The sequence below is a fragment of the Canis lupus genome, chromosome 27 (genome assembly GCF_011100685.1).
Source record: "Canis lupus familiaris isolate Mischka breed German Shepherd chromosome 27, alternate assembly UU_Cfam_GSD_1.0, whole genome shotgun sequence".
Classification (NCBI taxonomy): domain Eukaryota; kingdom Metazoa; phylum Chordata; class Mammalia; order Carnivora; family Canidae; genus Canis; species Canis lupus.
Window position 1 is genome coordinate 29,713,867 of NC_049248.1, and position 27,092 is coordinate 29,740,958.

The window sequence follows — 27,092 nt, forward strand, 5'->3', positions numbered from 1 at the left end:
CCATGCAGGGAGCCTGATGTGGGACTCGATCCCAGGTCTCCAGGATCACACCCTGGGCTGAAGGCGGCGCTAAACCGCTGAGCCACCCAGGGATCCCCTGTATATATTTTTTTATTGGATCCGATTTGCCAACATAGAGCATAACACCCAGTGCTCATCGCGTCAAGTGCCCCCCGCCCCCCCCCGGCCCGCCCCCGGTCCCTCCATCCCCCCGCCCACCTCCGCTTCCACCACCCCTGGTTCATTGCCCAGAGTGAGGAGTCTCTCACGATCCGTCACCCTCACTGATACTTCCCACTCATTTTCTCTCCTTTCCCCTTTATTCCTATCAGACACGGGAGCGGGCTTTTGCAAATCTCGCCGCCCGGGACTGGAAGGCCCGACCGGCCGCCGCCTTGCTTACCCGGGGGGCACTAGGACCCGGGCGCCGCCGGCCTCCGGGCGGCCGCCCACGGCCGGGGGCGGGGCCCAGCCGCGGGAGGAGCCGGGGCCTCGCCGCTCGACCCGCCCCCGGAGGCGGCCCGAGCTGACTTAAACTCAGGGGCCCGGGAGGCCGGAGCGTCCTCCCCGCTGGCCCGCGCTGGGCTCTGGGCCCGTCGGTAAGTGTGCGGCCCGGCGGCCCGCGGCCCCTCGCTCGCCTCCGCGGGTCCGCGCGCCCCAAGCCCAGGCGCCCCAAGCCCAGGCGCCCGCGGGCGGCGGCGGCGGCGGCGGCGGCCGCTTTTGTTCTGAGGCGCGGACGGCGGCGCGGGGTCGCGGGCGCTCGGGCGGCTCCGGGCCTCGGGCGGGGAGGCTCGGGCGCGCGGCCGCCCGCGGCTGGGCGGGCAGCCTCGCTCGGGGCCCCGCCGGCCGCCGCCAGACTCGGAGCCCGCGCCCCAGGGCGGCGCCTCGCGGGCTGTTTGCTTTAAATCGCCTCAGTCCGCGGTGGAGGTGGCGGGTGCGCGTTTTGTGGCGCCGCGAGGCGATTGTTGAGGCGGTGGGTGTGAGAGAAGCTTCTGTTTTTAATTATTTCCTGCGTCGTGGTCGTGGGAAAAAAAAAAAAAAAGTCTTTGTTTTTGCATTTACTGTTTCTCGAGCGTTTCCTTCTCCGCGGCTCCGTCCTGCTGACCCTCCCGAAGCGGGACCGCCCGGCGAGCGTCTCCCAGGGGCCGGCGGACGCTCCCCGCGCTCGGCTCCTCCGGGCGTCTGTCGCTCTTGGGTGTCCTCGGGGGACTCCGGTCTCGACCTCAGCGGCGACCTTTGGGCGGGGGGGAATCGTTTCCGTGAAGACAATTCATTTGTGATACTTGTCAAGAGCCCAGCTTGAGAAGAAAAGAGGGCAGCCGGCGTCGCGATTCAAGCTCGGGGCGCATTTCAGTAGGGAGCTTGTTTGGGGATTTTTCTGTTTGACGTTGGTTGTAAATGGTACCAGCGTGAACATGCAGGAATGTTAAGGTTTTACTTCACATTCTTTTATTATTATTATTATTAATTATTTTTCTCTGTGCAGTCGGATTCTCCGAACTCTTCCAGTGAGGGAAATTGCAGTGCAATTGAAGTATTTGTTCTAGAACGGTCGGACAGCAGTGAACCTGGAGGACCCCCCCCCCCCCCACACACACACGAATTCTCATTTTAAGCAGTGAAGGGTATTCGAGGCCACACCTAGTTTGTGTTTCTGTCAGGTTGCACACCTAGTAGGAATTTTGCAGACTTAGTGCGTTTTTTTTTTGGTGCAACCTTACAGGAACACACTCTGGCCCGGCAGTTGTCCTATCAGGGTAAACAGATGAAACGTGTGCTTTTATTGTGACTGTAAAATTCATTATAAATAAAAAAAAAAAAAATATATATATATATATATATATACGCTTTATATTAAACCGCTAATTGCAGAATGTTTCTTGCTCTTCCTAGGACCAAAGAAGTAAAAACACTGTGTGAAGGGGGAGCACGTGTTTGGAGGGAAATGGGAACGTACACAATGGTAAAAGAGTAAGATTATACTTAACAAGTAAGTATGTTACCTCCAAGTAGCCTCCTCTGATTTTTCTGTTGTGGAATGAAATTATTAATTAAACGAATCAGCATCAGTTAGACAATTAAATGGCAGGATACAATGGATTCAGTGACAGAGCTTGAGGACACATGACAATGGTTGACCTAGCCTAGAGAATTCAGTTGTTAATCTTTTGTGAATAAGGAAGAGTAGATCATGGTGAGGTGACTGGGTCAAGTTACTCAGGCAGAGGTCTACTTAAGATGGTTCTGTTTCTTCCTTTTTTAAAATTTGTTTTTATTATTTCTGGCAAGGGGTTGGGGTGAGGCAGCATAGAGCTCAACTCTAGGAGAACCATTCTGAGAGAGGACAACCTCTAAAACCAGAGTGATCATCTCCAGGGCTTCCATCCTGTAAACACCCAAGTTGTGTCAGGAAATATTCTGTAATGATTAAGACCGTGGCCTTGCATCCTTTGCTGAGTTTCAGGTCTTGGCTGTACCATTTATTATCTGTACAACCTTGGGAAAATTATCTAACCTTTTTTTTTTTTTTTTTTTTTAAGATTTCATTTATTCATTCATGAGAGACACAGAGAGAAGAGAGACAGAGAGAGGGGCAGAGACCCAGGCAGAGGGAGAAGCAGGCTCCATGCAGGGAGCCGATGTGGGACTGGATCCCAGGTCTCCAGGATCACACCCCGGACTGATGGTGGTGCTAAGCCACTGGGGCTGCCCAAAATTATTTAACCTTTTGCCTCTGTTTTCTCATCTGTAAAATGAGGATAACAGTAGCACCTGCTTCATAGCATTGGTGGGATAAGTTACATGATTTTTTATTCATATGACCTACTTGGAACAGCTGCTGGCTGTAAGTGGTAAGTGCTCAATAAATTTTAGCTGTTGTCCTGTTAGAGGAAAGATATTATGGCTTGTATTTTATATAAGGAAAGATGTATTACGTCTAATAGGAAATTCAGTTTGCTTTAAGCTCTAAAGTTTATCAACTCTAAGTCAATTTAACAGCTTTGTGTTGATTAAACCTCTCACTATAGAACCTGTTGTAGGTTCAGTTTTTGCAAGGAAGTACCAGAACGCAAGTCTATAGTTTTTACCTGCAGGTTTAATTTGAAATCAGGGACACCTCCATTAAATTCTTTATTGAGGGCATATTTGCCCCACAGCCCTGTTTTTCCACATTATTGTGTGATGTACAGGAATCTCTTCCCATTTAGATTATTGGTATCTCGTACAAATAGAAGCACAGATATTTAGCAAATTGATCTTGCTGTTTTAAAAGGTATTTATAAGGGCACCTGGGTGGCTCAGTCAGTTACACATCTGACTTGGGCTAGGTTCATGGTTTTGGAGTCCTGGGATTGAGCCCCACGTCGAGCTCTGCAACCAGCTTGGCTTTGTGTTGGGCTGGGAGGGATGCTTGTTCTTCTCCCTCTGCCCCTCCCCTTTCCGTACATATGCCTGTGCTTGCTCACTCTCAAATAAGTATATAATAAAATCTTTAAAAATAAGTAAATAGAAAAAAAAAGTAAATAGGTATTTATAAAGTTGGATTTCCAGATTTTTTTTGTTGTAACCAGGCTTTCTCCACTGTCCTGTCCCATCCCCACCATGTAAGGCATACTTTTCAGTTTGAGGTAAAGAGATAACAGTTTACCAACTCTGTCTCCAGAAATGCAAGTTAAAATTTGCTTTGTAATAAGCCTTGTAAAGAAAGAAGTAATCTTGTGGACTTTGAGGAATTCTGAATGCTTTTTTTTGGAGCCATCATTGTAGTGTGTATATTCTTGAGATCTTAAATGTGCTTGTAAATTGAAGGGCAATGTTGGAGGCTGGCCTGTTGAGGTAAGTGTCTCAAGTGAGACATTGCTCATTGTTGTAATTACTGCAAACATTTAATGATAATCACTAAGATTCTCTTGAGATGTATTAAATTACAACACTTCATTTGTAGATAAAATCTTTATGGTTAAGGTTGCAAAGTGTGTTATAGGATGTATTTTCCACTATAGGTTATAAGAAACAAATCATAAATTTTTTTTTTTAAGCCTCAAAACGTAATTTATTGGATCACATCATTTAGAAGTTCAAGTGGCTCAATCTTCATGTTTGGCTGGATTCAGCATCTGAATCTAAGGAAAGAAAATCTTTTTTTTTTTAAAGATTTTATTTATTTATTCATGAGACACACACACACACACACACACACACACACACACACACAGAGGCAGAGACACAGGCAGAGGAGAAGCAGGCTCCATGCAGGGAGCCTGACGTGGGACTCGATCCTGGGTCTCCAGGATCACACCTTGGGGTGAAGGCGGCACTAAACTGCTGAGCCACCGGGGCTGCCCAAAGGAAAGAAAATCTTAAAAGACTTTTGAGATACTCTATCTTTGCTGTCTTCAACATTGACTTAATTCTCAGGCACACCCTCCCCCTTCATTGAGTGGCTGCAGTATCTCCAGGTATAATATACATTCAACTTCAACTTGAACAGACATGCCTTTCATATGATTGCTTTATCAAAAGTCTAGAATTAATTTCATTGGGTCATGTGCCTAAGTTAATAACAGGGAAATGCTGTGTTTGCTTTTTTTTTCCAACTACAGTTCAGAGATATAATTCATATACCATATTCATATGATTGAATTTGCCCATTTACAGAGTACGGTGGTTTTCAGTATATTCACGGGGTATGCAGCCATCACTGCAGGTTAATTTTAGAACAGTTTCTTGACCTCCAAAACCATCTCCATGTTCATTAATGGTGTCAATCTAGATGATAATGAGGCTGTAAAGCAAACAAAAGGGTTTATTTGGTGTCTTAGGGACTGCAGTCTAGGACACCCAGAGTTGACCAGAATTCAGAGTATGCTCCAGTGAGTGGGGAGTGCATGCTTATATAGGCAGAAACCACAAGGCTATATAACTTGTTTTGGAAGAATAATGGTTGGTGCTAGCAGAGTTTTTTTTTTTTTTTTTTTTTTTTGCTAGCAGAGTTTAAACTAACTGTAACACATGATTGATTATTTGGTTAATAGACGTGAACATTCTCTATTTCAGTCCAAAGTAGGAGGATGTATTCCAGGAGGTGGTCTAGTTGCCAAAAGTCAAAAGTTCATGGTGTTCCAAAAATTGAAACTGGAGACCAGCATAGGCCCTGTTTCTTCACTATCCTTTTGACTCTATTTAGAGTGACTCTTTATAATGCCTGTATTTTGGAATCTTCTTCACAAATAACTTCCCTTTCCTCCAACCCAAGCATTCCCATGCAGCTATTAATCTAGTTTTTATCTCTAGATTTGTGTGTTCTGAACATTTCTTTTAGATGAATTAATAATAATGATATGTGATCCTTTGTGACTTTTCTCTCACTTCACATGTTTTCAAGGCATATCCATGTTGAAGCATGTCTGTACTTCACTGCTTTTTATTGCCAAGTAATAGTCCATTGTATAGATATGCCACATTTTGTTTCTCCTTCTGTCAGTTAACAGACATTTGCATTGTTAGCATTTGCTGCTGTGAGCATTGATGTACAAGTATTTGTGTAGTCCTACATTTTTAATTCTCTTGGGTATATGCCTAGGAGCAGAGAGTTGCTCCATCATATAACTATATTTGATCTTTTTGAGAAACTGCCAGAGTGTTCTTCAAAGTAGATGAACCATTTATATTCTCAACTACATGCATAAGAGTTCCAGTATGTCCACATCCATGGCAAATACTGGTCTTTTTGTGATAGGTACTGTGTTTTTCATTGGTGGTTAATGATGTCGAACATCTTTTTATGTGCATATTTGCTATTTTTTATATCTTTGGGAAAATTGTCTATTCAGAATTTTTGTTAACTTTCAATTTGAGTTGTCTTTTATTGTTGAGTTTTAAGAATTCTTTACTGAATTCTAGTGACTGTAAATATGATGGTTTATTTTTTGGATTGTCAGTTCTGTTCAGTACTACATGTTTTGTTACGTGGTTTTGTAGTAAATTTTGAAGTTGGGAAGTGTGAGTCCTCCAGATTTATTCCTTTCAAAATGAATTCTAGGATTAGGTTCTAAATTTCTGAAAAGACATCTAGGATTTGGTAAGGGTTGCACTGAATCTGTAGATGAATCCAGGGAGTATTGCCTCCTTAATAGCATTAAATCTTTAATTGAACATGGGGTGTTCAGTTCCTTTTTTTTTTTTTTTTAGGTCTTTAATTTTTTTAATAAAATTTTTTTAGTAATCTCTACATTCAACATGGGGCTCAAACTCAAATCCGTAAGATCAAGCGTTGCATGCTCTTCTAATCGAGCCAGCCAATATTTTGAATTTTTTTTTCTTTTTTCTTTTTTTTTTTTTTAAGTAAACTCAGTACCTAACAGGGCTTGAATTCACTCTGAGATCATCAAAAGAGTTTTATGCTCTACGGACCCAGCCAGCCAGGCCCCCTTGGTTTTTAATTTCTTGTAGCAATGTTTTATGGAGTATAAATTTTTCATTTCTGTTAAATTTATTCCAAAGTGTTTGATTCTTTTTAATGTTCCTGTAATGAGATTGTTTTCTAGATTGTGTTGTTTAGAAATACATTTGGCTTTTGTATATTGAGGATGTACTAGACAGCCTAGCTAAACTATCTTATTATGTTTTTTATGGGGTTCCTTATGGTTTTCTATATATAAGATGTCATCTACAACTAGAGATAGTTTTACTTCTTCATTTCCAATCTAGGTGTCTTTTATTTCTTTTTTTTTTCTTTTGCTTAACTGCCGTGGTTAGACCCTCTGGTATAATATCTAACAGAAATAGCAAATACAGGCATCTATTTTGTTCCTGATCTTGTAGAGGATAAGCATTCAGTCTTTCCCTGTTCATTATGATATATGCTGTGGGTTTTTTGTAGATGCCTTTTACCAACTCAGAGAAATTCCCTTCTACTTATAGTTTGTTTTTATCATGAAAAGATGTTGGATTTGAAGGTGCATTTAATTTCTATCTTATTTGATCCTTCTGCATCTACTGAGATGGTCAATTGATTTTGTCCTTTATTCTATTGATACATTATATAATATTTTTTTTAATGTTGAACCTGTCTTGCATTTCAGGGATAAGTCCCACTTGGTTGTGGCGTATAATTTTTATATGCTGATCTATTTGGTTTGCAAGTACTTTGTTGAGGATTTTTGCATCTATTCATAAGATACTGGTCTGCAGTTTTATTGTGATTTCTTTTCTGTTTTTGCTATTCAGACAATATTATTAGCCTCATAGAATTAACTTGGGACGTATTCTCTCTTTTGTGTTTCAGAAAAGTTTGTAGAATTGATTTTTAATATTTAAATTTTTGGTATGATTCACCAGAAAGCTGTATGGGACTAACCATTTCTTTTTAGGTAATTTTCTGATTACTAATTCAATCTTTTTATGTAGTCCTATTTAGATTTCCTGTATCTTCTTTTTTTTTTTTTTTTTTTTTTATTTTAAATTTTTTATTTATTTATGATAGTCACAGAGAGAGAGAGGCAGAGACATAGGCAGAGGGAGAAGCAGGCTCCATGCACCAGAAGCCTGATGTGGGACTCGATCCTGGGTCTCCAGGATCGCACCCTGGGCCAAAGGCAGGCGCCAAACCGCTGCGCCACCCAGAGATCCCCGATTTCCTGTATCTTCTTGAGTTAGTTTTGGTCAATGTCTTTTGGGGTCTTCTGGGGTTGTGCACTTAATTCCACTGTATGTGGGGGGAGGGTCCCCCCACATCAACAACAAGCAATTTTCTGGGGACACCATGTGGGTATCCTACTGTTCTAAACCATTCTAACACCTGGAAGTAGCATCAGATTCTGTAGGTTGAGGGCTCAGACCCAGAAGACTGCCCTCCTCCCCCATTTAAGATAGCAGTCTGAAGCCCAGGTTTTCCCTTGTGCTTCTGACCAAAAGGCTGTAGATTGGAGGTTTCTCCAACCCTCCCGGATTTCAGATGCCAATTGCAAGTCCAGGTTGTTCTTCCAACTAACTGGCTATAGAACAGAGGTTTCCACAAACCCTTCCATGGAGTCTATTAATTTGCTAGAGGGGTTCACAGAACTCAGAGAATCATGTTACTTACTAGGTTACTGGTGTATTTAAAATGATTTTAAAGGATACAAATCCACAGTCCTAGAAGAGATGCATAGGGTGAGGTATGTGGGAAGGAGAGTGAAAGTTCTTTGCCTCCTCTGAGCATGCCATTCTCCCTAAATCTTCATGTGTTCACAGACCTAGAAGCTCTCTCGTTTGGGTTTTCATAGAGGCTTCATTACATAGTCATGATTGATTAAAAACATTGGCCATTGATTCACTTTCCATCTCTCCTTCCCTCTCTGGAGGTGGGGTGGGGTGGGACTGAAAGTTCTAATCCCCTGATCACAGGACTGGTTCTCCTGGCAAACAGCCCCCTCTTTGGGCGTTATGAACATAACAAAAGACACCTTTAACACATCACTTAGGAAAACCCAAGGATTTTAGGAACTCTGTGCAGGAAGTGGGGACAAAGATCAAATACATATTTCTTACTATAAAATATCACGGTGGTCGTTTTCATCCAAATCATTAAATATATTGGCAAACAGTTCATGGTATTCTCTCTTCGTTTTCAGTGAAGGGTTGGTAGTAATGTCTCTATTTCCTGATTTTAATAATTTTGAGACTTCTTCTTGGTCAGTCTAGATAAAGGTTTGTCAGTTTTGTTGATCTTTTCAAAGACCCAAGTTTTAGTTTTGTTCCTTTTCTCTACTTTTGTATTCTCATGGTTAAAGTTTATGACAGCAAAGGACACAATATATGTCAAACAGAGAAGAGAGAGATGCATGGGCAAGAGTCCATGGAAGTGAGGTACATGCTTCCAGGTTCTCCTTCCACGAGTACTGAGTGGGTATGCTATCTACAGCTACAGATGGAAAGGACAGGTGGTCTCAGGAAGCATTTATATACATTAGAAATTCTTTTGGACCCCAAAGAATATTTGTTTATGTAGGTTCTATCAAATCTGTTTCTGCATTCAATTTTTTGCATGTGTTTTTAGTTGAAGTAGTTGAGGGTGTTTTGGATGTCTCAATAGGTCACTGCTTCATTACAGCACTGAAGATTCATTGCCACAACTTCTATCGGTTTTTACATTTTCCTTCCATGCGATAGTGTTACTGGACAAAGGATTGTGGCTTGGGTGGCTTAGAGCATAGGATTGATCAGTCCACAATTGACTGATTATCATTCCTTCTCCCCCAGCATAACGGCATAGTTCCCCTATGGTAGTTGGAGAAGGAAGACAATAGACCCAGGTGGGATCAGGGTTGGGGAAATAGGCAGAAACTAGTAATCTAATTTACCCCAGGCTGTTGCTACCTACCACCCTCAATCAACATACTGCTGGCCAGGAGAAGATCTTAATCTAAGGACTCCCTACAGTCTCTCAGCTGTTGCTGAATTTGGGAATGAAGGTCTTGGGAGTGGTATCCTTTGGACCAAGGCTTGTATACCTTATCCTGTTAGTCATGACTTCCATTGGTTCCCTGATTAAGGGAAAGCAGTTCCCTTGTATACAAGTTCTCTTGTATATATTGTCTAAACTACAGTTAATGGCTCTGAATTTAAGTAGATCTGTCATCCCCTGCCTTGATCCCGCTAGCAAAGTAGATTCTGTCCAGTAGGTCTCTTGGGTACTTCAGATCCCCTTGCATTATTAATCTCAACTTTTAATTTTATAAAATCTGGATCTTAACTCCATGCCAACAAAATGCCTCTGTTAAAAGTTCTTGCAACTCTAAACCTCAGACAACCAGAGTAGACAATAGAATGTTGCCTATAATGACAGAGGTAACTAACAGGGTGTAAAAGTTTTCAGATTTTTCTTCAGGGCAATTGAGCCTGCTTTACGGCAACTGTTTAGTTCTTTTCATAGAGTTTGTCTACCTCAAGAGGCACAGAATTGGCTCACTCCTATTATAATAGCAATACTTAAACTTTGTACTCCAAACGCATGTTTCATCTTAGGTTCCTTATACTTGCCTGGCAAACTGCTCATGTATACGTGAGGCACTTGTCGGGGATTTCTAGGTATTTGAGACCATTACCCCTCTAATGATTCCTGTTTCTTTGAGGTGGATACCTGGAGCACTCTAAAATGAGTTACTAGGCAGCACTTGAAGGAAAGATAACTGACTTTTTCATGTATGCTCTGGAATCATTAATTCCCACTGTAGGATATAATACAACTATAAATGAAGTCTGAAATTTGTCTCTGACCTCTGCTCTAGAGACACAGGAAAGTGTAAACTTTGTAACCTGAATGATAGATGCATTGCTCTGGACTTCGGACTGGCCAGTCATGATGGGATATATGTGACTGCCAGCACCCCATGCTGTACCTAGATTAATCCGTGAGCAAAAGTAGAGCTGTTCCCACTCCCTTGTTCTTCCAGGGAGAAAGCCATGTGGCTGTCATTGGTGAACCTCGATGATACCTGGGACATAGTTCACTGGCTTGGCTTGGTGTGGGGAACTTGGTTGTAGTCTGACCTCCACAAAAGGCCTGATCATCCCGCCAAGGGTCAGGGTCAAGTCACTTTTCAAATATTGCCTGAGAGAAAGTACAGTTAGGGTATTTGATGGAGTGTCTGAATAGAATTTGTAGCTGGACACATAAAAGGTGGAGGGTAGAGTTGGGGGGCGGGCAGCTTTACCATGGTACTCTGATTACCTTTGTCTTGTCATGGGCTGAACAGGCAAAACATAATCTCTGTCTAACCCATACCTTGGCAGGACACCCTGCTTGTCTTCCTGGGAAAAGGTTGATAAGAACCCTTGTGAAAAATGGCCTCAAGGATAGTTTTTTTCTGTGCCCCAGTGTGTCAGTTGAGTACTGGACTTTACCACTTCCCTTACCCTTGGGATAGAGCAGTAGGCTATAAAATGGTTGTTTCTGAATTGGCTCCTCAGCAGCCTGTATTCTCAACCACTTTGGTATCACCTTCTGGGAATAGGGACACTAATCTTGGTTTTTCTGTTTGTGTAAGTAATAAGTTGCACATGAAATTATAGTCTTGTTGCCTTTCTCTGGCACTGTGGAGAGTTAACAGCAGTGATAGTGGGACTTGTATTCTTGCTAGCCACTGCACTTCTGCCTGGCTTCATTCATTTGTTCTGTCAGTTGAATGTGATAATGTATTTAAAGCATTCAGCACAGACAGTTCTTAACATATGGTAAATTCTCAAATGTTAGCTGTTATTTATAGAGTTGCATTATAAATAACACAAAACTTAGAATACTTTTGAAAGCCTAATTCAAGGGTTAATAGCCTAATTTATCACGTGACTAAGGATACAAACAGCCAGAGCTAGAATAGGTTAAGTAAATCACGATACTTTTGGCATTCCTGAAAAGTGTCTTTTCCACTGAAGTGTTGGTGTTTGTGGTTTTGTTGATGTTATAGAAGTATCTCTAAGCTTTTTAAAATGCTAATTAGTTTTTCAGTGGAAAATACTGGCTTTCCTCAGTTTAACCACATCAATAGGTACTCCAAATAAACTTTGGTTTGTGGAGCACATTAGAAATGGAACAATTCTTGATGTGGCTTAGTTTGTCCTGTTCTTTCTTACTATTTTATCTGATTTATAGTAGGCCTGGCCATGGCAAACACTAATATAACAGATCCTTTTTCTTAGAGTTGTGTTCATGGGGTGTACACTTGTGCATTTGTTTAGGATAGATATTAATATGATTATTTCTCCAAACTATGATTTTTTTTTTAAGATTTTATTTACTTATTCATTAGAGACACACACAGGGTGGGGGGTGGGCAGAGATACAGGCAGAGGGAGAAACAGGCTCCATGCAGGAAGCCCGATTTGGGACTCGATCCCGGGTCTCCAGGATCACACCCTGGGCTGAAGGCAGCGCTAAACTGCTGAGCTACCAGGGCTGCCCCTCCAAACTATGATTTTTAGGGATTTTTTTTTTGCTTTGTAAATTCCTGTCATAAGGCTAAATTACAGATAAGCTTCTGGGTTGACAATTTTTTGCTTAAACTACATTCTTTGTGTTATATGGATATAGAATAAAATGAAAAAATTCACAAATCTTTTTTTAAACTTGGTGAGGTCTTTATGAAATTATACGAAAATCAGATGCATTGTTACATGTAGTCTCCAGCCATTTCTTTTTTTTTTTTCCTGCTTCACAAATTATTTTTGCAATTCACAGCTTGCTATTCACAGCTTTTTATACTTTGAATTTTTAGTGACATGCTTTCTTCCCAGTTTTATTGCAGGAAGTAATGGTAATAGTATCAAAACTTAAAGCCCCAAACTGTTAAACCTAAAGGTAGTTTATCTAGGGACACCTGAGTGGCTGTCAGTTAAGTGGCCAACTCTTGATTTTGGCTCAGGTTATGATTTCAGGGTTCTGGGATGGAGCCTGTGTCACGTTCCACACTCAACAGGGATCCTCTACTTGAGGATTCTCTCCATCCCTCTGCTCAAATAAATGTATGCTCCTGTATGTGAGCATTCTATCTCAAATAAATCTTTAAAAAAAAAGTTTGTCTATGTCCAGGATATATTTTTTTTTGGTTTTTTTTAGTTAAAAATTTTAAAGTCATTTTCATGATGACATACAAGGAAACCTCCATGGATGTAGGAGTATGTGAATTATGGCTCTGAATTCCCTCAGTTTGGTCATAGGACTTTATCAGGGTCAACATACAAGGGCTGCTTGCCTCCCAGTGAGGGCCACCACATCTTATCAGCATCAACATATTGGTATTACCTATTCTTTATACTGCAAAACCTGCCAGATGGGTGGGGTTGGTAGAGCCAGACTTTGTGCTAACTGTATCTAGGGTCATTATTCAGGGTTTGCTAATTTACCTATAGCTACTAATAGCAAGGATATTCCTAGAATTTCCTACAATTGAATATAAAAATCCATTGCTTTTGTGGCCCCGTGACATCCGCTCTCATTACTGGGCTGGTTGCTGATCCTTTCAGCACTTGACAAAAGAATTTGAACTATTGTTGCCAAAGAGAGAGCCTTAAATCTACAAGGCAACTAATGGGCAGTTATTTGTTTATTTTAAAGATTTTATTTATCATGAGAGAGACAGAGAAGCAGGCTTCATGCAGGGAGCCCGTCGTGGGACTTGATCCTGGGACTCCAGGACAGGATCACACCCTGAGCTGAAGGCAGCGCTAAACCGCTGAGCCACCTGGGCCTCTGTGGACATTTATTTATTAACAACTTAAGATACTCTGTTTTAATCCCTACTAGAAACAAATGTGGGTGTGTATAATGTGTTCAGTACTTCTCTTGTAGATTTTTTTTGCCAGTTCTATTCATTATTGAAAATGTGGAATTGAAGTTTTCAACTCTTGGTGAATTGCCTATTCCTTGTTTTTTATTTTAATTATCTGTTAAGTATTTCTAATTGTTATATCTTTTTCTTGGATTGACCCTTTTATAGTTTAAAATATTCCTTTTTATCTGTAGTAAGATTTGTTTAGGTTTTTTTTTTTTTTTTTTGAAGATTTTATTTATTCATGAGGGACCCAGAGAAAGAGGCAGAGACATTGGCAGAGAGAAGCAGGCTCCCCCTGAGGAACCTAATGTGGGATTTGATCCTGGGACCCTGGGATCATGCTTTGAGCCAAGGGCAGCTGCTCAACCACTGAGCCAGCCAGGTGTTCCTGTTTAGTTTGTTTTGTCTGATAATTAGCATAGGCCTTCCACATATCTCGCAGCTGCTGTGTTTGCATCATCTGATACCTTTTGTATTCTTTTATTTTCACTGTATTTCTTTCTTTGGATCTAAAATGTGTCTGGAGACAGCATTTAGTTTTTTTAAAATCTAGTTTGTCTTTTGGATTGTTGAATCCATTCACATTTAATGTTATTAATATGGGGGGGATATACATCTGCTGTTTATGCTTTTTGTTTTCTAGGTCTTGTGTCTTTCCCCCCCCTTAACATTTCTTTGCATTAAGTGAATATTTTCTAGTGTACATTTCAATCTCCTTAATGGTTTTTTTACTGTATATTTTGTGAAAACACAAATTACTTTTAAAAATCATTTTTATCTGCATTTAAGGTGTTAAACATTTAAAATCTGATCTATTTTTATTTATTTATTTTTGATATATTTTTTAAATGCTTGTGATTTTAAAACAAACTGAAAAGGCTGTCACTAGTACAGAGGTAGGGAGGTGAAGAGTATGGGGCCCAATGAGGTTTGTTTTTGAATCCTGCCAGTCCTAGAATATGTGTGCACCTTTGTGGATGGCCTAATCTCATAGAGTCAGGTTGATATCAGGAATAAAGGGAAGGGGAGTAGGATTTTAAATTTAGAGATTTGGTAGGAGGAAGGTCAGCTCTGTCATTGGAGATGCATATTCCAATTACAAGGGTGGGCTTTATAGATTTGATGATGGAAGGATGGAGAATTGGTGCTATTTCTCCCCTCAAATATAAGGAGCTGAATTAGGGCAGGGGGAGCATGGTTGGAGTGGCTAGGGACCAGGGCGGAGAGAAAAAGTCGTAGAGCATGGGGGAAAAAAATTCAAAAAATGAAGTAGAATTGTGAGCGGTGTTAAGTTTTATGTTTTTGTTCATAAAGTAAAATTAGTCGGCTGGCTTGTGTCAAAATTTTTTTTTTCCCCAGAAAACTTCAGCTATTCCTGTGCAGAGAAGGAGATTCTTAAGTTCAGCCATACTTGGGATTTGTCAGGTAAGTGCCATGCTGGAGTTGGGTGGAGATTTTGGCAAAAAGTTAATTTTTTTCAAGTGAAATTAAAATGATAGACCATGGAAATCCAGTCTCTTGTACTCTCCACTATAGTATATTTTCAAAAAGTTTAATACTTTGTATCTAGAAGTAGAGACTCTGCAATCTGAAATAAAGTCAGACAACTTTTGACTCCTTCCCTCTAAATAGGTAGTTCAGGGATGATTTTCCAGGCTTTAGTTTCCTTGTGTGCTAGCAAAGCAGAGAGAGGAATAAAGTAACCCCAAATTACTCAGAGCGTTTGTCTGCCTACCCATATGCTCTGTATTGGTCCTCTACCGGCTGCTCTCTTGTAATCACAGACTTGGTGGCTTAAATAACACCTGTATTTCTCACAGATCGAGGTATTTGGTTTCTCCTGAGGCCTCTTGGCTTGTAGTCAGCCTCCTTCTCTGTGTGACCTCACATGGTCTTTCCTCTGTGCATATGCCTGCTGTCTCTCTTAAAGGACACCAGTCCTGTTGGATTAAGGCCCTGTCCTTATCACCTCACTTAAATTTAATTACCCCCCTGAAGGGCCTGTCCCCAAATATAGGGGGTTAGGGCTTCAACATAGGAATTTGGTGGTAAAAAGACACAATTCACTCCATAACAGCCTCCCACCCTAAGTATGCATAAAAACTAAGGGAAACTTATTAGGCATCATTAACTCTAGAAGTGCTGCTTTGTATTACGCCTGTGCCTGATCAGCCAGTTTTTTTTTTTGTTTTTTTGTTGTTTTTTTTTTTTTTTTTGAGTAAACTCTGTCCCCAACCTGGGACTCAAACTCATGACCCTAAGGTCAGGAGTTGCATGCTCTACTGACAGCCAGCCATTATTAAGGAGCTTTCCTGGGAGAAGGCATGTGAGGAATACAGAGATGTCTCTTCCTAGGATCTTTTTGTTTGTTTTTTAATTTTTATTTAAATTCTGTTAGCCAGGGGATCCCTGGGTGGCTCAGTGGTTTGCCGTCTGCCTTCGGCTCAGGGCGTGATCCTGGAGTCCCAGGATCAAGTCCCACATCGGGCTCCCTGCATGGAGCCTACTTCTCCCTCTGCCTGCATCTCTGCTCCCCCCCCCCCCCCCCCCCGTCTCTCTCTGTCTCATGAATAAATAAATAAAAAATCTTAAAAAAAAATTCCCTTAGCCAGCATATACTGTGTCATTAGTTTCAGACGTAGAGTTTAGTGATTCACAGTTGCATATAACACCCAGTGCTCGTCACATCAGGTGCCCTCCTTAATGCCCATCACCCAGTTACCCCATCACCCCTGTCCCCTCCTTCCAGCACCCCTGAGTTTGTTTCATATAGTTAAGAGTCTCTTATGATTTTTCTCTCTGATTTCTTCCCACTCCGTTTTTCTGGGATCTGTTTTTAATTCAGATGGATATATGCCTTCTTCAATCTTTTCAATCTTGTTTTTCTTCTTAGTGAGAACACTATGACCCATAATTTAGTAAGTCTTAAAGATCTATAGATTGTTTTGGATTTTCTCTATTACATCTATTACATCTGTGAATATCCATTTTATGTTTTCCTTCCCAATTCTTATACTTTCCAGGATCTCCAATACAGTGATTAATAGAAGGGACAATAGTGGTGTATTTGTTTTATTGTCAGTCTAAATGTTTAAAGCTAACATTTATCAAAATTAAGGAAATTTGTGTTGTTTGATAAAACTGTTCTAATGAATGTGAATTTTTTGAAAAGTTCTTGCATCTGTTGAATTTAGGATTTTAAAAATTATTGTTATTTGGTTAATTTTCAAATGACAAATCTTGTATTTCTGAAATAATCCTAATTTGATCATGATAGGTTATCATTTTCATGTCACCACATTTGGTTTGCTTACATTTTGTTTAGGATTTTTGTTTTTACGTTTCTGCAAAAAATTGGCTTCTAATTTTCCTTCTTTCTGGCTTTTGGATGACAGCCTCAATGAATGAGCTCTAAAGTGTTCTCTTTTTTATCTTTTTTCATATTAGATTATTTCTTTCATAGATTGTTAGCATACTCCAGCAAAGCCGTATTGGTCTGGCATTTTCTTTGTGAAAAGAGACTTGATTATCAATTAATTGGTACTTAAATGGTATTGTTACCATGTCAATCCTGGTTAGGTGTATTTTTCGAAGAATTTCTCTATTCTTCTAAATTTGAAATGTATTGGAATAAAATTATTCAAAATAAATACTTAGTATTTTTAACATCTATAGGGTCTAGTAGTAGTCTCTATTGCCAATATTGCACTTTTTAAAAAAAGATTGATTTTAGAGATAAAGTGAGAGTGTGCTCGCAAGCAGGCAAACACGTAGAAGGAGAGAGAATTCCACAAGTAGACTTCCTGGCTGAGCATGGAGCCTGACTCAGAGCCAAAAACAAGAGTTTACCACTTAACCAACTGAGCCGCCCAGGGGCACCCCCTCACCCCCAGTATTGCACTTTTATTTTTATTTTTTAAGCATTTTTTAAAAAAGATTTTATTTATTTATTCATGAGACACGGGGGGGGGGGGGGCAAGAGACACAGGCAGAAGGAGAAGCAGGCTCCATGCAGGGAGTCTGACGTGGGACTCAATCCCGGGTCTCCAGGATCACACCCTGGGCTGAAGGTGCTGCTAAACCGCTGAGCCACCTGGGCTGCCCTATTGCACTTTTAAAATGTCATGATCAGTATTGTTAGAGGCTTATTGATTTTTATTCTTTTTTTAATATTCTTTTTTAAAGAATTACCTTGTGACTTGTTGAATCTCTACATTTTTGTTCATTATTTTATTTTCACTCTCATCATTTCTTTTCTTAGGTTAGCTTATTATGATAAATGTGGAGTTCATGTCCCAGTCTAATTTTTATTTTATTTTATTTTTTAAAATTTTTATTTATTTATGATAGTCACACAGAGAGAGAGAGGGGCAGAGACACAGGCAGAGGAAGAAGCAGGCTCCATGCAGGGAGCCCGACGTGGGATTCGATCCCGGGTCTCCAGGATCGCGCCCTGGGCCAAAGGCAGGCGCTAAACCGCTGCGCCACCCGGGGATCCCTAATTTTTATTTTATATCAATAACTAATTTTTAAAAGATTTTAAGTAATCTCTACACCCAAGGTGGAGTTCAGACTCACAACCTTGAGATCAAGAATCATATGCTCTACCAACTGCATCAACCAGATCCCCCCCTTAGTCTTCTTTTTAAAATATATTACGAATTATCCTCAAGGGTTAAGTAAACATGAGTATAAGAGCATGTTATGGACTGAATTGCATGTCCCTCTTCACCTATTCCTAGGTTGAAGCCTAACCCCTAATGTAACTATTTGGAGATGGGCCTTTAGGGAGGCAATTAAAGTTAAATGATGTCATAAGGGTGAGGCTTGATCCAGTAAGACTGGTGTAGAGGAAGAGGCACCAGAGAGCACTTTTTCTCTTTGTAATGTAAGTATAAAGTACATTCCTTATTTTTCAATTATTTGGCAATTTCCTAGTTACTTTTTTCCCTGTAATTTCTAGATTGATTCCATTATAAATTAATCTGAATTACTTTAATACTTTGAAAATTGAGATTTACTTCTGGCTCAGCTAGATGGTCATATTGGTAAAAATTCCATGTGTGTTTGGAAAGAATGTGTATTCTGCATTTGGGGTGTACTGTTAATATGCTTACTTTACATTTGTTTAATTTTGTTATTTTAATCTGTGTTCATGAATGAATAAATAAAATCTTAAAAAATAATAATTGCCTACCAAAAATGGCAAAAACATCTTGTGCCAAATTCCATTATTTTCTGAGACTGTGCCATAATATCTTACCTTCAAAGTTTGGACAATTAAGCACTTTCTGGAATAAATTGGACTGGCTAAACTTAAAAGAAGAAGAAAAAAAATCTGTGTTCATGTGCTGTGGTTATAGATTTGACCATTTTTAGATTTAGCAATATACTGTTGGTCAGTACAAATTAACCATTTTGGAAGGCAATTTGTCACTGTTGATGTAAATAATTTTAATGTTCTTTGACACATTGATTTCACTTCTAGGAATTTCCAGAAACAGGCACAAACATAAAAGCATAAATATAAGAATGCTTAGTTTAGGATAGTTTATAAGCACAAAAACTTAAGAAAACCAAATAGAAGAAACATAAGAAAGTGAATAGAGGACTGGTTGAATGATGATATACAGAGAAACTAATGTTATGCAGACAATGAATATATATATATATATATATATATTTTTTTTTTTTTTTTTACATGATAGTCACACAGAGAGAGAGAGAGAGAGGCAGAGACACAGGCAGAGGGAGAAGCAGGCTCCATGCACCGGGAGCCCGACGTGGGATTCGATCCCGGGTCTCCAGGACTGCGCCCTGGGCCAAAGGCAGGCACTAAACTGCTGCGCCACCCAGGGATCCCCAATGAATATATTTGTAGTGCAATGATAAGGTATCCTAGATACAGTAATGAAAATCAGACAAAAAGACAGGGTTTTCTCCATGTGTTTGCTTTTTATGTATAAAGTTTTCTGAAAGGGAAGGTAGCAGTAGACACCCTTAGGGAGTTAGACAATGGGAATAGACAAAAAGGACTTTTTACCATGTGTTTGACTTGTTCGTTTTGTTTCAGTGAGCATGGGTTACTCATAATAAAGAGCCTGTTAGAATAAATAAAAGCAGAAAGTAGTTGCCACTTCAGTGTAACAAACAAAATACTTTTATGTAGAATGAATGCCTGTAAAACACCCTAGACAATTTTTTTTTTATATTTGCTGTATTTATTATATCCTCCTTTGCTCTTTTGTTTCTCTTCCCCAAATTAAAGATGAAGCTTTGATCTGAGGTTTCTGGAATTATGATAGACATAGCATTGGTATCAAGGTAAACTAATTTTCTTGGGAAGTTTTATGTAGATAAATTTTTAATAAAAGTTCCTTATTTCCTACAGATTTCCTGACATTCAGAACAACTGACTTTTAATACACTGCTACTACATCAAATCAACAATGAATTGGAATGTAAAACCAGAGAATGTCACCTTACCACCACAGTATCCTAAAAAGCAGTCATCTTTTTTGGAGCAGGCTTTAATAAATACACTTAATACAACATCTCAAAGTTCTTTAAACTATCCTGGAAGTAACCAAGAAGCATGTATGTTTCTTGGTAATTCAAATACAGTTTCACAGCCACTGCTAAACATCAGAAATTATCCAGCTCCTCAGCAAATCCCTATTCCTGATATGCATAATGGGACAGTTGTGGCCTCACAAACTTCAGTAGAAGGAATCACATATGCAAATGTTAAAGGATCCAAACAACTAAATCACAATTTGCAAATGTCTTCAGGAGTTACACAAAATATATGGTTGAACTCTCAAATGAGGAATTCTATGCTTTCTCATACAGGGGCAACTGTGTCCCATCAAACTGGTTTTGGAACTAATACACCTAATTTACATGCACTACAGAATCAATTTGTATCATCAGATTCCTATTCTATGCAACTACAAATGATCCCTCCTAATTCTGCAAGAGTTCCTGTAACTTATCAAGGAGCCCCAAGACTTAACCCATCTTTATCAGAACGACAGGCTGATTGGGCACAACAGTATACATCCAGTGGACTGACTTACCCAGATTACAGATCACTTCCAAAGCAATACAATTACCCGTCACAAAGCTTTTTGCAAGATCCCACTCATCAGAAACAAAATCCTATGCCATCTACATCATTGCAGATGAAAAATAGTCACCCTCCAGATTCTCCACGGACTTTACAGTCAAAGCAGACTGCAAGTATACAGTCCTATCAATGTGCAGTTACTCATACTGACAAAAGACCACTTCCTCCGCCTTCTGACTGTAGATATGTAAGCCAGCCTTTTCAAAGTACTCAGCATGTTATTAAACAGACTTCTCTGGGTGTTTCTCAGAGTCAAGAAATGCACTTACCTGAAATGAGGAGAGACTTTCCTAGAAACTTTCAACAGCATTGGCAAAGCCTTAATGAAAATGTCAGCACAGTTGGAAATTCCTGTAACTTGAAAATAAATACTAATGTCACTCAGCCTTTTACTGAACCTGTTAGATCTTCTATAGATGGTGTTCAGACCCTTGCTCAGAATAATCAAGAGAGAAGCGTAGACTCTTGTGATCTATCTTCAAATCAAATACTGGACACAAATGCCACAAAAGAGAAGTTAGTGAGGGATATTAAAACATTAGTAGAAATAAAAAAGAAGTTTTCCGAACTTGCAAGGAAAATTAAAATTAATAAAAATCTTTTGATGGCAGCAGGTTGTATTAAAACAACTGATACCCCTTACAATGAATTAGCTCCAAATTCTGAATTGTCTGTGAAACAAAATGTCCAAATCCAGTCTGGGCCACAGGTAACCCTACTGACTCCAGAGAATAAGCCACCAACCATAATGGAATCTGCAAAAGAAACAAGTAGAACACACACTACAATGAATTCTAACATTCAAGACCTCAATTGGGGAAATTGTAACCAAGTGAATTCTACTTTACGAAATTCTGTCTATTCAGAAAAGTTACCAATGCCAGACCAGTTAAATGATATGAAAGTTAGGACTTCTTTAAAGTCATCAACTGTTGAGATTACCCAGACAACATTAAATAACACCCAGGTTTCATCAGGAAATGTCAACGTTGAACCAAATGTGCCAACAAATTCTGAAACAACTTCTGTTCCTCAGTCTACATCTTTTGAGGAATATGTTTCAAAATACCCAAATAAAAATACGCTGATTCTCAGTTTACTTACATGTAGAGATAAACTACAGGAGAAATTATTTAAAAATACTGGTGAAACTATTCAGGGCTCTAAACCACATAGTTTTGAAATTAGTTCAAATACCCAAGTCACTGGTAACCAAACGAATTTGAAAACCATGGAAACTCCAAGTCCTTGTAATATAAATACCAAGGTTTTAGACAACTCTTTTTGCCTTGAGCGGAAATCCTCGAGTGGAATGTCTTCTAAAAGTGACCATCACTTTTCCATGGAATTGCTAGCAACATGTCTTTCTCTGTGGAAAAAGCAACCTAAAGAACCTACAGAAGAAAAACAGTATAATGAGGCAAAAAACAGAACAGCAGTTGGATTTTCAAAGCCTGTGGAAACCTGTGATAAGAGTCCATTTTTAGTTGTAGGAAATTCTCAGAATAAGATGGTAAACACTTCCCAAGAAACATCTTTGTCAACAGTAGTACAGAATTATGAGTCTTCCAGTGCAACTGTTACAAAGGGAACAGAACTTCAGGTTGCTGTAGTGTCACCCTTAATTCTTTCAGATGTCAAAACATTGTCTGCCAAAGGTGTAACACCTGAAGCGGTACCTGAAACACTGTATCCAGTTATTAAAGAAGGCAGTGTTTGTAGCTTACAAAATCAGTTGGCAGAAAATACCAATGTTACTGCTGCGTTGAAAGCTAATGTTAATGAACCAGTAGCAGATACCACAACAAATACAAAGATGTTCTCATCAGTTCAGAAGGAAGATCAAAATGAATCGACTAATTCAGAAGATACACCTAATAGCCATCAAGGAGATCATATCAAATCCGAACCAGATCCCCACTGTTCTGTGAGTGAACAGCAGGCCTCATATAAGTCAAGGAACAGTGATATTGTTAGTGGTGATATGTTACATATTGACAACATTTGTTCTCTTGTTGAAGGTGATACATCTTATAATTCCCAAATAGCAGAGATATTCAACTTGCCTCCTTTGAAAAGGGTTGAGCCACAGAAATCTTCTCTACCCAATCATCAAGTGATTAGTAAAAAAGAGCAAATAGACAGCCTCACTGAAAATAAAGACTTTGGTTTTCAAAATGGTAATTTTTCACTGTGTGTAGATGTTTCACATAAAATAACTGGACCAGCAGAATCACCACAACATCCAGAATCGTTATCTTTGAAGTATGTTAAAGCCAACAGTGAAATTCTAGAGGAAAGCAACGTGGAACATGTCACTAAAAAAGAAAGCACAGCTAATGATACATGTTCATTGTCTGCTATTCCTCAGGAAGGTGATGCGTCCTGCAATTATACTGCCCAAGATCCTGCAAGAAGTGAGATTCTCAATGATAAGGCATCTTTCTCATACCTACACGATCAGCTGTCAGAACTTTTAAAAGAATTTCCCTATGGTATTGAAGCTGTGAACACAAAGGAAGGTTCTGTGGCCCAACAGATAACCAACCAAATCTCAAAAGATCAAACTGGTTGTGACTTCAAGGACTCAACAGAACAAATACAGATTACGGTATTAAACTCTGAGCAAATGAAAGAATTATTTCCTGAACATGACGACCCACTCTGTGAGGTTGACAAGTTGACAGAACATCAGAAAGAAGAGCCTATAAAAATAGAAGGGAGTCCGTGTGACCCACAAGCAGATACAGATGGAAAGACTGATGATAATATAATGGATTCAGAGAAAGATGATGTTGGTTGCTATACATTGGGGTGGCTGTCTATGGTTTATGAAGGAGTACCCCAGTGTCAATATAATTGCATCAATAACTCAGCTTCAAAAGAAGACAAAGGGGAAAATCAGTGTTCACCTTTGAAGATCAAAAGTTGTAAGGAAGGAGAAAGAACTTCTGATAGAAATGTCTCTCGTGGATGTGAGAGTCCTCTAAATAACAATCTGAAGATTCCTTTGACTTTTCCAGATAAGAAAAACCATTCTCCTGAAATAGAGCAAGGCAAAAATATAACTGAAATGCCCAAAACAAAACACAAATCACTGAGGACAGAACAAGAATTATCAGGTCAGTTTTTTTCTAAAGGTGATAAAAAACTAGATTCCATGCAAAGTCACAAAAGAAAAGGAAAACTGCAGTTTCATGAGATAACTTTTCACACCAGTAATAAAATGACAAAATTTTCTCAAGAGAGTCTGCACCAAAAGCTCATGGCACAAAACTCACACCCACTAAAAACAAAGGCAGGCTTCTTGACAAATAAAAATAAAGATTTACATATGAAAAATGGTTCTTTGGTACAATCAGTATCCTCAGAGAAAAGATTGAAAGGTGGCTTTGGAACAGAAGTTTCGGATAAAAGGAAGTTAGATGATGGGAGCATACTTGATTCAAAAGTAAAGAAGAAGAAATATGATAAACAAGAGCAGAATAAAAATGGGGATGGAACATTTAAATTATGTAATATTTTGTCAATCCCAAATGAAAGAGCCAGGGTTAAAGAAAAGACTATGTCAAATGTTAAATCCGCAGCCTCTAAGGGTAACTCATCTAAAATTAATAAAGTTCTAACACCAAAGGAATATTTGCAAAGACAGAAACACAAAGAAGCAATGGGTAGCAACGCATCAAAGAAAAGCTGTGTGAGAAACTTACAGTGTGATTCTCAATACATGAAGTCTAATAAACTTTCCACGCAAGTAGGGAGTTGGGAGAAATCAAATGAGAGACACAATAGCAGTGTACAGACTTGTAAGGAATCATTAAATATTTGTGCAAGCCATGGTAAAAACCTCAAGACTGACTCTTCAGAGGAGTCTAAAGCATACATTTCAAGGGATGCTAAGGGAATAGTTGGTGGAAATCAACCTGAGAAAATGTGGATTGATAAAACCAAGTTAGACAAAAATTCAAACAGTGAAGTGGAATTCAGTCAAATGCCTCCCCAGTCAAAGGATCAAAGGAAAACGTATCTGAACAGAGTTGCATTTAGATGCACTGAGCACGAGAGCATTTGTCTCACAAAATTAGACAGTTCACCAAGGAAGTTTAATAAAGAGAGACCAGAAAATAAACCTCAGAGCCTCTTACCTGTGAAAGATACCACAGAAAAACCAAACATGCTGGAATTTAAGTTATGTCCAGATGGCCTGATTAAGAATACAAATTCTGTTGATGACTGGAAGGATCTGCAGCCTTGTCCTAGGAAGGAAGAAGCCCCTGTGCAAGGTCTAGTATGATTTTTTTGATGGTGTCTCCCAACACTAAAGCATTGTAGGTGAACAGTGGGTTAGCACTACTTATGCCATCTGGGTAGCTAGCAAAGACTTAAATGCATTTGCCATTCCTTGGTATTTGCTTTTCTAAATCAATGGTTCATTGGGCACTATTTGTTTTATCGCCCTCTTCCTGTAAATTGTACTCCATTTGTATTGATGACAAGTGGTATGTAAAATTCTAGGATTTGCCAAATACAAAGATTTCCTTTTTCACCAAGAAGCCTATATTATGGAAAACGTTCTTTGTGCTAAGTTAGAAAAGTGTTTTTACATTATTTCATGTGTTTTGTTGATTCTCATTTGGACTTGTAATTTCAAAGCCCTGTGAATTGAAATTTTAGTCTAGATATGAGGGAATAATTATTATATATTAGTGAAAACTTTTATACATAAGGAAATGTATAAAACTTATTGTCATCTTTGAAATAGTTGGCGACTGTGTTACCAGAAAAGTTAAAGCGCTACTGTTGGCTGAATGATAGAATTCTCATCATAGTGCAAAGAAAGAAGAAAATAGATGACTAATGATTTGTGATAGTAAGGAAATGTTTAGGGGTTGTGGATATTATATATATAATAACATGTTGAGAAATTGAGATTGGAAAACTAAAGGATTTGAATGGCAATCTTAATTTCTCCTGTGCTGTTCAGATGGAATCTGTTGGAGCACAGAAAGTTATGATGTAAATTAAGGTACATTTTCTTGAAAGGAGATAGGGATATGATAAAATAGGGTATATAATTCATTTTGTAAAGCATTGGTGATTTTACTTGGCCATAGAAGTAGATCTTTGGAAACTGAGGCATGGGTGTAACAAGAACATTAAAAGTGGAGTTGGGGGCAATGGGAGTGACTTTCTGTTTCCTGTGCCCTTAAGTACCTTGACATTTGTTGATATTCAACCTAAGTGGGAGAGACATAATTTCATGGTGAAAACAAACTTTTTTTTTTTTTTTTAAACAAACTTAAAGCAACTTATTTTTCATTTATGAGATACTCAGGCACTTGAAATGGAAGAAAACATTTTTTTTCAGGCTTCTTTTAGACTTGTGTTATACATAAATATATTTAATACCTTTCAAAGTCTATTTTACGTTCACCTGATTTTCCTTCACAATACTAAAAGAGATGAATAGCAATTTCTAGAGCTCTGAAAATGAATATTTAAATAGTTACAGGAATAAAAAGTACAAAAGAAGACTGGTTAAGAGGTACAACTGAGGAGAAAAGGATGCCAGAAGCCAAACAAGAAATAGGTAAAATTATCATCTATTTAAATTTTTATTTTATCTATTGGGCACTTGGTCATCTAGAAGCTGAATTATAGTTAAACAATTCTGAGGTTTGGTTTTTATCCATGTTTTTAAAGTGATTCAGTGTTTGTATGAGTGGTTGGAAGATTTTTTGGGGGTATTTTTTCTCATGCTGTGGAGAAGGAAACAGTGATCTATTTCCTCTTAGCAAGAAAATGTTTCTCATCATGAGTTAGGTAGGGTAAGGGGTTGGCATACTTTTCTCCCTCCCTAGGACTAGATGGTGAATATTAAGTTTTTCGGAATGTAAGTTCTCTTAAATACTTGTCTCTTGACACTGTAGTGAGAAGATAATTATAAATGAATGTTTATGGGCTATGTTTCAATTAAACTTTATTTACCATCTCAGGCTAGAGGCTAGGCTTGGCCTACAGGCCATGTCCTGTTTGCCAGCCCCTGGTCAAAACAAGATAGGCAAGGATGTTTCTATTTTATCCCTGGGAGGTTAGATCATTTTATTGAAATTCCATGACTAGTAACTGAATAGGGACTTGAAATAGATCCCCACTTTTCAAAGTTAATTAAGTGTGGAATCTGAGTTATTTTGATGATGAAAGATGGAGCCTCCTAGTTCAAATTTCTTTCTTTTATAGGGGAGGATTTTGGGCCAAGGGCCAACCAGAAAAGGCAAAGCTTTCAAGTATCTGATTTAAGTAGTGAAATGAATGTACTTTGTTTTTAGGGTTTCATATTGAGAACTAGAAGCTAGAGTTCAGGAGTTTTACCTTAGTTTGGTTAACTGAATATGTAAAGATAAGGGTTTAGAATTCCTTGAGAATGGAAGGAAGCAGAATTTTACCATGAGCAACAATAAAGAAGCACATTTCTTAAAAGGGAGGAGTGTGACAAAATTGAGAAGAGAGCTTAAATACATAGGCTTATAGAAATTGAGTTTTACGTATTAAAGGTGCATATAGGAAAAAACTAAGTTCAATAGAAGACTCAAAGAAGGAAGAAATGCACCCTTAATCAGAACCGAAAAACAGTTGAAAGAGGGGAAAATGAA

At 39.0% G+C, this 27,092-nt stretch overlaps 1 protein-coding gene across 7 annotated transcripts in view; it reads left to right on the forward strand.

The window, feature by feature from the left end:
• The first annotated feature begins 480 nt into the window (after positions 1 to 480).
• RESF1 (retroelement silencing factor 1) overlaps positions 481 to 27,092 on the forward strand; it is a 28,780-nt gene continuing 2,168 nt past the window's right edge. Inside the window, exons 1-6 of one of the 7 annotated variants that reach the window (XM_038577212.1) lie at positions 481 to 599; positions 1,894 to 1,990; positions 14,670 to 14,735; positions 18,053 to 18,198; positions 19,702 to 24,722; positions 25,946 to 26,029. In XM_038577212.1, coding sequence (XP_038433140.1) covers positions 19,760 to 24,722; positions 25,946 to 26,029 — 5,047 coding nt within the window. In that variant the 5' untranslated portion in view covers positions 481 to 599; positions 1,894 to 1,990; positions 14,670 to 14,735; positions 18,053 to 18,198; positions 19,702 to 19,759. Of the gene's footprint in view, positions 600 to 866; positions 974 to 1,893; positions 1,991 to 2,638; positions 2,853 to 14,669; positions 14,736 to 18,052; positions 18,199 to 19,701; positions 24,723 to 25,945; positions 26,030 to 27,092 lie in introns of those variants that run through there. The other 6 variants (XM_038577211.1, XM_038577213.1, XM_038577214.1 and 3 more) reach the window with 6 other exon arrangements.